General features: G+C 35.4%; 2 protein-coding genes across 3 annotated transcripts in view; both read left to right on the top strand.

The window, feature by feature from the left end:
• Positions 1-14,727, top strand: part of LOC143217956 (glycerol kinase) — a 115,913-nt gene that overhangs the window by 20,434 nt on the left and 80,752 nt on the right. The gene's annotated exons all lie outside the window — the stretch shown is intronic.
• LOC143217853 (uncharacterized) lies at positions 4,200-11,811 on the top strand. Its single transcript, XM_076442498.1, has 3 exons — positions 4,200-5,087; positions 5,784-5,874; positions 5,983-11,811. The coding sequence occupies exons 1-3, from the start codon at positions 4,942-4,944 to the stop codon at positions 6,130-6,132; spliced, it is 387 nt and encodes a 128-aa protein (XP_076298613.1). The 5' UTR covers positions 4,200-4,941; the 3' UTR covers positions 6,133-11,811.

The raw sequence follows: 14,727 nt of genomic DNA, 5'->3' as shown, positions 1-14,727 counted from the left end.
TATTTTTTGCAAATAGAGGAACGCGCAAGGCATAGTGTGGGTTAGGTATTCATAGTGTTTCATATTTTTCTGACATTTTCTTGAGTTCACTAATCAAACCGATCGATTCCGGGAACGGAGCTCTGTATTTCGATAAATTACGGCCAATTTCGAAAGACAGGCGAGCCGTCAAAATGACTTGAGATAGAGGGAGGATAGTATGAATACAATATGCCACCGAGGTGTAGTTACATGATACCTCAGAATCTTAGTGCAGACGTGGCTTAGCATCGGTTGAAATGGAAGTATTTCAAGGGAACTATAAAATCTACCAGTCTGTGATGTGCCTCTCTGGACTGTGGCCCTACGATAACTCCATTTTGACATGGATTCATAGAATCGCTTATACTCTGCTCTTATTGGGATGTATGGTGACCCAGGTGATGAGATTCAATTCACTATAGGACGTTTAACTAGATCTACGTTCGATCTAAATACGTAGACATGGATTCATAGATTCGCTTTTACTCTACTGTTCATGTGACGTATGGTGCACCAGGTGATGAGATTCAATTCACTATAGGACGTTTAATTAGGAATAGTTTGATTAGATCTACGTTGGATCTACGTAGACATGGATTCATAGAATCGCTTTTATTCTGCTTTTATTGGGACGTACTTCCATCTATCTGTTAAATTTATTTCCTTTTTCAAAGAATTAGATTCTGTATGATTTCGTTTGAAGTGTATGAAATAATTTTCAGGCGATGACGATAAAAAATGTGAAAATGTCGTTGAATGAAGTGATTGGAATGATATCGTTCGGTGCTCAATTGTTATTGTATTTTATACGATACTTTACGACTATCCTGACTTTTTCAACGGTGAGTTGGGGAATATTTTTAACAATCATGATTATCTAATACTTTTCGTATGACTTCAGACGAAATACGTGCTTGACAATATGCAAAACGATTTTACTATGCTGAAAGATCCTATCGAAGTGGAGATGTTGTTAAAAGATTCAATTTTGGCGAAACGCATATTGATGCTATACGTCGGTAAAGACATTAGACAGTCAGTTCAGTGAACGCTAAATAAATAGATACCCAACCACATTATGTCTGCAATATTTTATCGAAATATTTCTCGCATCAATAAAACAATCGGGTGTTCGACTACAGGTGGGAGAAAATTTGGAGGGGTGGTACTCCACGATAATAAATAATAAAATAAAATCCGCCTAAACTGCGGCAGCCCAACCAACAGAGGTGTATGGCTTCCAACGTCTGTTAGTCGGGTTGCCGCATTGTAGGGAAATTTTCAATTGTTAATAACTAAAAAACGAACCTGAAATCGCAACTTTTTATTCGTTATTTTCGTCTTATATCGTCATGGAGAACCACCCCTTAAATTGTCTTCCTCCTGTAGTCAAACATGTATACTCAAAATTATATAATATCTGTCAACTGAATATAATTCAATCTTTCACTGAAGCTTGACATGAATGAATGAAATATCAAAAACATTGATAAACAATAAAATATTTACTGCAATACAGTCTGAAAATATGTTTAAAAATATAGGTTGATTGCATTTGTATAAAAATGGAATCATTGTCTCTTGGTGGAAGACGGGACGAACTTTCCAACTTAACAAATTATGCAATAAGTTACCAATTTGTATTAAATTTGTGTGTAATTTTGCATTAAAAGTTCGATGCACGGACCGATTTAACGTGATCATTTTAATTTTATCAACCACTTTATTCCGAATTTTAGGTCTGTCGTGTACAGGATCGTTGTGTATAATCGGGACATTAGGAATATCCACATTCCTGGAATCGGATATTCAGATTCGATTCCTGTATCTTCTGGGATATTTCTACGACGAGAAAAGTTTACGGACTAATCTCACTTGTTGGCATATCATAATTTCAACAATGCACGGTTTGTTAGCGCTGGTTTGTTCGGAGGGAACAATCACTGTTTTGGGTAGTCATTTGAGTGGATTGTTAGAAGTCACTAGGTAATCTCATTTTCCGAAACTGACGGAACGCCGCACAATGCTGCGATTCGAGGTGCTAGCTGGACAAAACCTTCTTTATGACTACAGTAAATCCTCTATAAACGCAAAAGCCTCGGGGGTATTCGTTTGCGTTTATCCTAGACGGGTAGGTATTTTTTTTAACTTCAAAGGCCGAGCCGAATGTAGGGAAGTGTGTAAAGCGCGTGTAAAGAGAGATCACGCGCGGGCCTTTGAACTGTGCCGGCGACTGCGACTCTCCGCGTCTCTTTCTTTCCTATACCATATCTTTCCTGGCGCCCGAAACGTTCATCTTCAATTAAACCACTAAATACAGTTGAAATTATATCGGGTTTGGTCTTATTTTAATCAGAAAAATGCCACAAATATATTAATGAAAGTTTCATAAAAAATAAGTAATAATAAAAAAGATTGAATATTGTTGGTACATTGTGAGGACGCACATGCCTTTGAACTGTGCCGACGACTGCGACTCTTCGCGTCGCATTAGTAGTGGTTCACACCGACATACCCGAGCATAGATCAGATTACTAAAGTGGAGGGGATATTTTTTTGCGTTTATCGTGTCCAGCCTTTTTACGTTTATAGAGGATTTACTGTACAAACTGTGCGGATGTTGGAGATCCATTAAGATTTTTCTGCTTCTTCACATAACGTATCCATACACGATTTCTCCAAAACATATTTATGCATTCCATTAAGACGATTGTCTTTCTAAAAATTCCTCCAACCTCCCAAAAATTCAGATCGTAAAACAGCGATCACTGTCACTAAAAATATAAATATTGTCCATTTCCGCACATTTCCGCATTTGAAAATCTACATGAAAAGAAAGTTTAAAGTCTGCTCTAATGCTACCAACAAAAATTTTTCCGTGTATGTATTGGCGTTTATTGCCTACTCTGAGATTGTTGAATATTGCATACATTACCTTCGTAATATATATAATTAACGGAATTAATTAAGACAGTGAAACGTACAATATAGAAAACGTAGAACAGTGGTCGGCACGGAGGAGACTCTGCAGGCCGCTCTCGGCTCGCGCCGCCTCCTTTTCCCACCGCACGTCTCGCTCTCCGTAACGGCCCTAGTCCTCAGGCCCGTAAATATCCCAGACTGTATGAACTGCGCGTGGCGCATTAGGGCGACACCCGTATCAATAGGTTTCCACATTACCGTTGAGGTACTATTGTCAATGCGTTTTTTTTATGTGGTTTCCCCTGTAGGCCTATTCCACTCTGCTGCATGACAATTTCTGAAACTAACTTTGAACAATAAATGCGGAAGAGAGAGAGAGAGAGAGAACTACTTCTTAATTCCATTGCCAAAATTTTAAACAGTCATTCAGACAAACTTCTTCGTGGACGTTTAGATGTACTCGGAATATCAGATATATCAAATGAAAGATTAGATGTCGCGGCTTGCATCGCAGACAATAAAGAAGCGTCATTCAACCGGGTGCGCTTTTCCGATTTAATATTCCGCATTTTATAAAACGAACATACGCACAGATATGTCGATCCGAACATTGAAAAAATTCTCAGTGCGAAATTTCTGAGGAGAGGATATCTTGATTCATTTAATATTTTAAAAAATTCGACACTGTTTTCTTCCCTAGTCTTCAGAGGAACTTTTTGATGAAAATCGCGAAGTTCCTCTTGATACTCGGAAGCTTGTTCTTCGATTATGGCCGCGAGGGGGTTCTGAAATAGTCTGAAATCATTTTTAAGGGAATCGAAATCAGTGAAACGGTTATCGAAGTATTTGTCAAAGTTATATATATTTATATTATATATATTATATAATTTATAACTTAATAACTTACTAATTTATAACTTACTAATTATATTATATATATTTATAACTCTCTCTCTCTCTTTTCCGTGTTTATTCGTTCAAAGTTAGTTTCAGAAATTGTCATGCAACAGAGTGGAATAGGCCTACAGGGGAAACCACATAAAAAAACGCATTTACAATAGTACCTCAATGGTAATGTGGAAACCTATTGATACGGGTGTCGCCCTAATGCGCCACGCGCAGTTCATACGGTCTGGGATAGGTACGGGCCTGAGCTGCCTCGAGGACTAGGGCCGTTACGGGGAACGGGACGTGCGGTCGGTGAAAAGAGGCGGCGCGAGCTGAAAACGGCCTGCAGAGTCTCCTCCGTGCCGACCACTGACGTAGAATATAGAAAAGTAAGTACAGAACGTATTTTAAAAATATCGGTTGGTATAAATACATATAAGAACTTTTATGGATCTCCTTACAAAATGTAGGAAAATGAGAATTCAAAATGCTTACACAGTTCTGTCGACAAAAAAGACATTGGCAGTTTTAGCATTACTTCATATGACTAGCATCTATTTTTTACGGAATTACGTTATACGTTTTGTCCAGTTAATTAGTATTGATCGCAACACTGTGCGTTGGTGTAATTCTTAATTTTATCTTGTCATTTTTATATGACACATGCCAGCTCCTGAGTCGCTAGATTAAGACTTGTGTCCCCACTCTACCTTCCCCTTCTACGATGCTATTCCCCACGCTGCTGCTCCGGCCCGGTCACGTGACGCGTGCCGTCTCTGTCGTGCATGCGTTGCAATGCCACGTGAGTAATCCGGTAGAGGCAGAGAGAGGGTAACTTTTAGCCCTCTATTCGTGCTCCCTCCCCTCATCTGGCGACTCTGACCAGCTCTTTAACGTTTAATAACTTCATTGACACATGTAGACTATGGATTTTGTGCATTGTTCATCAACTTATTAAAAGTACTAGAGGAAGAAACGAATATTTACTTGGTTTCTGTAGCTTGATATTTATTTTTAATACAATTTTTATTCACAAATCCGCCGTCTAGTTATGTGTATACCATGTTGAGTGCACTCCTTCGACTATTTATTTAAATGATACACTAAAAAATGTACAATAAACCATTCTTAGAAATTGCATCTGTTTTTTCCTCTAGCTATCGAATGCGAAACGCAATCGACAAAATTGCAACTTCAACAACGGTGAGGAGGATAGATATAAAACCAGCCGTGGATATACATCTTAAAGCTATTGAGTTAGTATCTTCATTGAAATATTATTAAAATTCTGAATTTGTATTTTATACACTAGTGAAATTAATTCTGGACACTTTTAAATTTTTACTTTTTCGCATTTATTCAAATTATTTAATATACATATAATCGAGACTGTGCAAAATTTCAACCCTGTATCTCGATCGGGAGGGTAGTTATGGGGTAACATTTACAAATCAGTGTTTGGCTTATTTTCCCTGGTTAATGATGTTTAGAAATTCTGAGAAAAATCTGACACATGTCAAGCACTTAAATACATACTCTCAAATTGGTTTCAGATTTGTAAATTGAAAATTCTGAAAACAAAAGATATAAAAGTAATGAGCACAATGTATCCAATAAACAATTGATTCAAGCTATTAATACTTTATTTGTTAGTATCCTGCATGAAAACATGCAGAATGAACTGTACTCGTAATCTCGATTTTTTTATTTAAAGTTCTTTTTGCTAACTAATATCTCGGAAACTAACTAAGACCGAGCGACGGGTATATGTATAGGAAAAAGTTGTTCAGAATGTTGACCTTGAAAACATATTTCAAGGGCAACGTGTTCGGAGCTGAGTCCCCTTTTGTCAATATTTACCATATTATTATAATTACATGCTTTATTTACCTTGCATGTAACATTAATAATAATATCACACAATACATACCATTATAAATTTTCCATCTAAGGTATAGTAAAAAATACGCGGACGACATGATGTTGCCGTCAATGCTGATGATAATAGTGGGTGTTTCATCGTTCGGTGTAAATTTATACCGTGTGAGTATCATAAAAATTAAATACCTAGAGCTCGAGAATCGATCGCGACAAATTTTAATCATTCTGTCGAAAACGAAACATAATCAGATTGTTTTTCGTATGCCGCAGCTTTATATAAGTATCACAGACGTGAAAGAAATTGATGCAGTGATTCTTGCTCTGCAATTCGTTTTTGCGTACACGGCATTCATAGTAGCTGATAATTATAGCGGACAGATCGTGATGGACAAAAGCATTAAGATTATCGAGGAAATGTAAGTCGCTTGTTTCGGGAAGGTCTGTTCCATTATTTACATAATCAATTGAATAGAGTAGAATTATTAAAACATTAATTTTATATTCCCTGTTGTCGATCTTTGATTAGCTGTCACACCGTTAAAAGGTATAAAATCATGATTGTTTAAAAAATTGAAGCTTAAAGTCTCTACTTTACCATATTCTGATTTTTAATATCATCCCCTAATCTGAGGGCATGTTCATGAAAAAGTGCAAAGTTTAACGCCCTCGTAACGTATATGTACTATGTTATGTCTATTATCAGAAATTAATGTACCGACGATATTGAATGAATCAGATATAATTCGTTATGGTACCGTATACCCACAAAGATGCAGAAAGTGGTACTATTCACGTTCATGAACTGTCACAGTTTAGTAACATTCAATCTGGCCGGCTTGTTCATTCTATGTTCAGAAGGATTGGCAATGGTAAAAAGTATTTATACTTTATTATCTATATTTTCGGCAGCACATCTAACAAACATTTTTGTTTCAGATGTTCAGCTCGTCTTTCTCGTATTTTACTCTGCTTTGTTCGTTCCAGTAGAACATTGCGCCACTAGTGATTATATTTATAGTACTTGAAAATCAGTACGTAGAGTACTCGAAATGTCCAACGGAACCTTCCTAAATACTGTCTACAGTTCTAACAACACTTCCGGTACTTGAATAAACGCGGTAATCGAACAATTGTTCATTGTGATTTTTTAAACGTTTTCATTTTGCGAATTAGGTATATCCTAGGTCAGCCAGGTTTGTCTCGAGCAGATATCGATCACATCCTGCAATCGTACGATGCGAGCAAATGGCGGGTATTATGCTGTCAGAACGACGCTCGAAGCTGAGTGTGCTCGGAATCTGCTCGAAATTGGACAGCACACCATGTCAGCATAAACCGATACTTATTCGGCATAAATCGGATAATAATATAGCCAGGTTGTACTGGAAAATATCATATGGAACATCTCCGGCGACAAAATTTGTCTATGGGACCCGGCGAATCCAGAGAGTCTATTTATATACAGGGTGTCCCAAAATTCGTGAAAATCCCGAAAGGGGGTTACTAAAGTAGTAAATGTAGATCGGGTAGGTGAAGAGTAAGAATCCATGTCTGATGCTTACAAAATAGAAAATAAAATAAAATAGATTTTTCTTTTTATCTCGAAGAAAACGTCGACGTTGGAAAGTTGAAAGAGTGGTTTCTCAAGATAAAAGTCTGCTCTATCGCGTGGTGCAATTCGATTTTCCGCTGGACCCTTAGACCCTTATTTTTTTTTTTAAAAATTGAAAAACATCCTCAAAAATGTGTACAAAAGTGATGCCTCTCCGTCTTTAATGATTGTTTAAACATGTTTAAACAATCATAATGTATTACTATTGCACATCACTGGATTCGGGAAAGTCTACAGAATCTTTTGCTGTAAAGAATAATACAATATCTTTTATAATAACATCATAATATCTGTTCAAAGTTGAAAAACGTGTTTTTTTTCAAACTCAAATTTCTCAAAAACTGTGCGTGTAGGAGAAAAATTAAGGCCAGATTCGGAATCAGCGCTAAAAACTGCATAAGATACACCCAACAGTTATATGGAACCATTTTTGTTGTTGGACAGTGTAATTTTCTCTGTCTTTCCCTATATTCGTCAGTTGCCACTTAATTTCCTAATTTTGAACGCCTGTCTCTCGGTGCCTATTTGGTCAAAAAAAAAAGATTGACCAGTGAAATTTGAAGGAAATTTAATGCTCTTGCCAGAAATGGAAGACAAAAGTTCATAGGACCCACAGTTTTTGAGTAATAGGCGAAAAACCAAAACAAGGTAATAAAAATCGTGGTTTTTTCCCCCTTCCCAAGTTAGCACAGGGTCCTCGAGGTCGAAAACTGAGATTCGACACCCCAGAGTACCCCTAAATGACGTGTCAAAATTTCATTAAGTTCGGAATACTTTCCGAATAGACGCCTTTTTTTCGACCTGCCGACTGGACTACTACTCGACGCTAAACGGACGGAACTTTCCGCGATTGACCTAATAATATTTCATTCAATTTCAAACATAATTGTGTAAATACATATCAAAAATGTGAATGAACAGAACGAATGCTACGAACGTACATACAGTAGCGGAGAAAAGTTTAAGACCGCTCTAAAGAAGACGATAACTTTTTTAATATTGTACTATACGATTTGAACTTTTTTGGGAAGCTAGTGCAATTAGTTTACTAAAGGATGTGAAAAGAAATTTTTTCAAAAATTGCAATTCATTGGAATTGTTGAAAAAATACTAAAAGTTGAATTTTTAACTTTTTTATGTGGGCCCATATTGAAAATTTGAAAAAAATACGGTTTGTAGACCTGTGTCAATTAAACATATTCTGAAAATTTCGTTAAAATCGGTTTAAAGATGGTAAAAATTGCAGATTTTCATGAATTATTGCCGAAAATCGTGAAAATCTGCAATTTGTTACCATCTTTAAACGTTTGTAGCTTATTGCAACATCGACCGATTTTGACGAAATTTTCAGAATATGTTTAATTGATCACAGATACAAACCGTATTTTTTAAATTTTCAATATAGGCCCACATAAAAAAGTTAAAAATTCAACTTTTGGTATTTTTTCAACAATTCCGATCAGTTGCAATTTTTGAAAAAATTTATTTTCACATCCTTTAGTAAAAACTAATTGCTCTAGCTTCCGAAAAAAGTTCAAATCGTATAGTACAATATTAAATAAGTTATTGTCTTCTTTAGAGCGGTCTTAAACTTTTGTCCGCTACTGTATATAGACTACAAAACATAACAAAATTGTACAATAATTACACAAATAGAATAGTGTCGGTCACAAACCGTGTCGATGAAAACATAGTGTCGACGAAAGTTACTGTCGGTGAAATCGCGTCGATGAAAATAGTGTCGGTGAAATCGGTTGTCGACGAGCCAAGGATAACCCCGAAGTGGTAACCAGTGCAGATCTAAACAAATGTCATGATTTTATTTAAATCTATATTAAATTTTTCTATCTATCCCGACAATAATTAGATAACAGAAGAAATGTTGAACTGATTGCTTAAAATTTTGGGGAAAAATATTATTAATCATTTAACTGGATTCGGTATTTTATGGAGAACCAGGAAAACAATTATTTTCTCTTTTTTATTGTATTTTAATATAAGGGATAAACTTTCGAAAGCGACAACCCTCCGATTTTTTTTCTGCTCTGGACTCTTACGTACTTTGACGTGCTGATTACGAATATGATAGTGAAAATTGGCGCAAATTTTATTATAATGGCGAAAAACCATAAAAATCATAGTTTTTTTCAACTTATTTCCGTAAATAATGGTAATTTTGGAAAGTACTTCAAATAAAAGTTATAGGACTCATCGAAATACACATTTTATGTCGTATTGATTTTTGTCATAAAGACCGTAGTTTTTGAGAAAAACGATATTAAATGTTCAAAACTTCATATAACTCGTACAACCTGGATTTTCGTCTGCGTGGTCTCCGCCCCCACCACCACCTAATCCAAACTAATTCTGATCGTATAATCTTTGCATTCTATATAGCCGTCATACATAATTTCAACTAAATAGTAATGGATAAATCATGCGATCATTGAAATCGAGGGTGGCTCCGTATAAGTGAATAATCATTTATCTCGGAAAGTATTATCTTTATGACAAAAATTAGTAGGACATAAAATGTGTATTTCGATGAGACCTACAACTTTTATCTGAAGTATTTTTCAAAATTCCCATTATTTACGGAAGTAAATAAAAAAATATATAAATTTAAAGAAATGTTTGACAGAGTTAATTTGATCCTCGCCAAGTTATTTTGGGTCATAACAGCCAAAATACTACATTTACGTAAGAAATGTATCTAACCTTTTTTGTAGAGCCTTTTATGCGCTTCATGTTTTGTTTGAAACTTTTTTCTCTAAAATCAATATTTTCGGAAATATTTAGTAAGAACTGTCAAAACTTTGAAGGGGGCTGGGGGCAAACGAGGCTTTAAAAGCCAAAATAATAGGTTTAAGTAAAAAATGTATATAACCTTTCTTGTAGAGCTTTTTATGAGCTTCATTTTTTGTTGGAAACTTTTTTCTTTAAAATCACTATTTCCGAAAATATTTAGTAAGTACTGTCGAAACTTTGAAGGGGGCTGGCGGGCAATCGAGGCTTTAACAGCCAAAATAATAGGTTTACGTAAAAAATGTATATAACCTTTCTTGTAGAGCCTTTTATGAGCTTCATTTTTTGTTGGAAACTTTTTTCTCTAAAATCAATATTTTCGAAAATATTTAGTAAGTACTGTCAAAACTTTGAAGGGGGCTGGGGGCAAACGAGGCTTTTACAGCCAAAATAATAGGTTTAAGTAAAAAATGTATATAACCTTTCTTGTAGAGCTTTTTATGAGCTTCATTTTTTGTGGGAAACTTTTTTCTCTAATATCAATATTTCCGAAAATATTTAGTAAGTACTGTCGAAACTTTGAAGGGGGCTGGTGGGCAGACTTCGTCGCCAAAAATCCTTTCAGGGACTTTCTTCTCTAATCGTGGATAAGCTTTGGCCAAATTTCAGCAAAATCGGAGGGTTGTCGCTTTCGGAAGTACACTCAACTGTTTATTTAATTAATTCGTCAGTAACGGTGAAAATGAATAACGATATTAATCCTGACTCCACCCCGAGGTCGAATCAATTTTTTTTATGTGTCCTAAAGTCCTTAACAAACATGGCTTCGAGTCAACAAATACATTTCGTAATACTCTCGCGGATACTTCGTGATATTTTGACTAAAAATCGGTAATCGATTCAGAATCTTGAAAGCGAATATTCTTCCGTTGCATTTTTTGTTAAAGCCACAGGCTTATGTTACATGTGAATATTTTTTCCTCATACTGTACTATTGACAGGTAAATATACACTCTGTGTAGGTATCCGGTGATGTACTGTTCACATATTAAACGCGGAAACATGTTTTACACTTGAACTTGGAACGCTCCGACAAAGGCGTGTTTCAAGAATTATTTATATAATCAAATTTTCAATGCTCAATTTACATAACTAAAGTTATTATAGCAAGTTCGTATTAATATCATTTCTGCTCTATTGGAAATATGGGTTAAATAAACTGAACTATGTTTAGAATCAACAAACTATCATTTATTTGATATGCAAGGAAGGACGTCGTGACACGTTGAATAACAGAATGAAAGTGAAGCATGAAACAAAAATTAACTATGAAGTTGTGTATTCAATTATATAAAACAAATTTATTTTTGTTTTATTGATTATATAATTTCAAATACACCAACACGCCCCCTCAAAAATGAATTGGTTATATTAGGACCTTGAATAAGTTCTCGCTGTTTCTTTTACAAAATAAAAGCTTTATTTAAATTATAAGGAACAAAAACATTTCATTCAAAGTATTGCCCATCATTAGCGACCATTTTCTCCCATCTTTCTGGTAGTATATGAATTCCGCGTCGGAAAAACGACATGTCTTTTGAGGCTATCCAAGAATCGATCCATGTTTTAGCTTCTTCATAAGAATGAAAGCGCTGGTCAGCTAGGCCATGTGCCATCGAACGGAATAGGTGAAAATCAGAAGGGGCTATGTCAGGTGAATACGGCGGGTGGGGTAGAACTTCCCATTGAAGCGTTTCCAGGTAGGTTTTCACTGGTTTTGCAACATGAGGCCGAGCGTTGTCATGTAGCAAAATCACTTTGTCGTGTCTCTGCTCGTATAGCGGCCGTTTTTCTTTTAAGGCTCGACTTAAACGCATCAATTGAAGTCGATAGCGCTCCCCCGTGATAGTCTCCTTCGGTTTGAGCAGCTCATTATAAATTACACCCTGCTGATCCCACCAAATACAGAGAAGAAGCTTCGAACCATGGATATTTGGTTTTGCAGACGATGTTGATGCATGGCCGGGCTTACCCCACGAATTTCTACGCTTTGGATTATCGTAGTGTATCCACTTTTCATCGCCAGTCACGATGCGGTGCAAAAAACCTTTTCTTTTCTGCCGTTGAAGCAGTAGTTCACACGTGAGAAAACGCCGTTCGACGTCTCTCGGCTTCAATTCATACGGTACCCAATGTCCTTGCTTTTGGATCATTCCTAAAACTTTTAAACGTTTTGAAACAGTTGACTCATCTACTTGTAATGTTTTTCCAAGTTCTGCTAGCGTCTGACATCGGTCTTGATCGAGTAATTCCTCCAACTTTTCGTCTTCAAATTTTTTCGGTGCGCCAGAACGTTCTTTATCCTCAAGTTCAAAATCATTATTTTTGAAGCGTCGAAACCAGTCTCTGCATGTCGTATCCGACAAAGCATTGTCACCATAAGTCTCAACAAGAATTCTATGTGCTTCAGCTGCAGATTTCTTTTGAATAAAGTAGCGCAATAAAATTCCCTGCAAATACACTTTATTTGGCACAAAAGTAGACATTTTCAGAACTAAGAAAAAATTACTTTGTTTACACTAAATTGAACTACCATACACTGAAATTTAAGGTTAGATACACTGCTGCCTTGCATGTGTGTTACCATTCGAAATTTCACGAACGGGGTACTGCTACTGCCATCTTTGAAGAAACAGCGAGAACTTATTCAAGGTCCTAATATTTTAAACTCTATTTAACTTTTAACATTTAGAAAAGAATAAACAAACTATCCTTCCTTGTTTTTTCCTGGGAAATACATATAGTCCAACATTTGTTGCGTGGATTAGGAAAACCCAGTAAAAACCTAATCAGACCATTACAATTTCTTTAACTTATAAAAATATCATATTTTTAAAATTATTCCAGTCCCATCCTTGTTCTGAATTTCAAAAATTTAACTGCAGGCAATGGTTTCGTGAGCATATCAGCAACCTGGTTTTCTGTACAGACAAATTTAAGTTTAATTTGATTTTTCTCTATCTGTTCTCTAGAGAAGTGATATTTAATATTAATATGTTTCGATCTCTTGTGATTGCAAGGATTTTGCGCTATACTTATACAGCCATTATTATCCTCATAAATAATAATAGGCTCTGAAATATTTATATTTATGCTAACTGCTAAGGATTTTAACCACAATGCTTCTCTTACGGCCTCGTAGAGTGCCATATATTCTGCTTCAGTAGATGAAGTTGCTACCGATGCTTGTCGCCGAGTCAACCAACATATTGTGCATCGTTCAAATAACTTAAATAAATATCCTGATGTACTTTTTGGATCATCTTTATCCTGACCTCCTCAATCCGAGTCAACAAAACCACTTATAATTTCCTTTTTTATAGCATAACTTCAGATCACTTGAACCTTTCAGATATCTGAGTACCTGTTTCAAATTTTGCCAAAGCTCTCTATTCTCTTTATCGGTATACCTGCTTAAAATATTTATTGCAACACTTAAGTCGGGTCGCGTACATACCATTATGTACATTAAACTACCAATTAAATTTCTACACGGGGCCTCAAATTTTTCATCTGAATTTAATGCTAAATGGTTTAATTTATTCGGAAGAGGTGTACTAACAGGTTTACAATCATTCATATTGAATTTCTCTAATACTGTTTTTATATATGCACTCTGATCTAGCGTGATTCAACCGTGACTTCTCTCAACTTTTATCCCCAAAAAGAGTTTAATATCACCTAAATCTTTCATACAAAACTGATTCATCAAATCATTTTTAAAATTGGTCATGGTTTCCTTATTAGCAGTTGCAATCACAAGATCGTCTACATATAATACCACATATATATTTTTAGATATATTTCCTTTATCTAACAGATAAATACAGCGATCAACTGAAGAGCTTTGAAAACCCTTTTCTACAAGACATTTTTCAAACATTTCAAACCAACATCTCGCTGCCTGTTTTAATCCATATATAGCTTTATTTAATTTGCAAACTTGATTATTTTTACTGACGACTCCTTGAGGAACTTTCATATAAATTTCCTCTTTTAACATACCATTTAAAAATGCCGTCTTCACATCCATATGATGTATCATTAAATCAAATTGATTGCAAAAGCTATTACAAATCTGAAACTTGCTATTCTTGCAACAGGTGTAAATGTTTCATTGTAATCTTCTAAATATTGTTGACCGAACCCTCGAGCAACAAGTCGAGCTTTATATCTCAATGGATTTCCATATTCATCATTCTTAATTGTAAATATCCATTTACAGTCAACAATATTTTTATACTCAGGCTTTGAGACCAAAGTCCACGTATTATTTGTTAAAAGTGAATTTATCTCTTCATTAATAGCTTGTTCCCATTGAGTTCTATCTACTCTAGTTTTAATTTCATCAAATGAACTGGGAATTTTGCATATTAATGATTGTGCACACATAAGAAGATCGTCTTGTATATTACTTTCATCATAAGTAATATTAGGTTGATTCTTGATTCTATCATTCCTTCTAAGATTCTGTTTTTCTGGCATCTCTACTTTATCATTTTTAGATAATGACTTTTCGTGCGTATCTATTTCTTTTACAGATTCATTAGGTTCATCTCCTAATTTCTTTTCGGGAATTGTACTCGACTTTGATATGT

Source organism: Lasioglossum baleicum, chromosome 18 (genome assembly GCF_051020765.1).
Source record: "Lasioglossum baleicum chromosome 18, iyLasBale1, whole genome shotgun sequence".
Taxonomy (NCBI): Eukaryota; Metazoa; Arthropoda; class Insecta; order Hymenoptera; family Halictidae; genus Lasioglossum; species Lasioglossum baleicum.
Note: the sequence above shows the minus strand (reverse complement) of the source record. Positions and strands in the feature narration are given on the sequence as shown.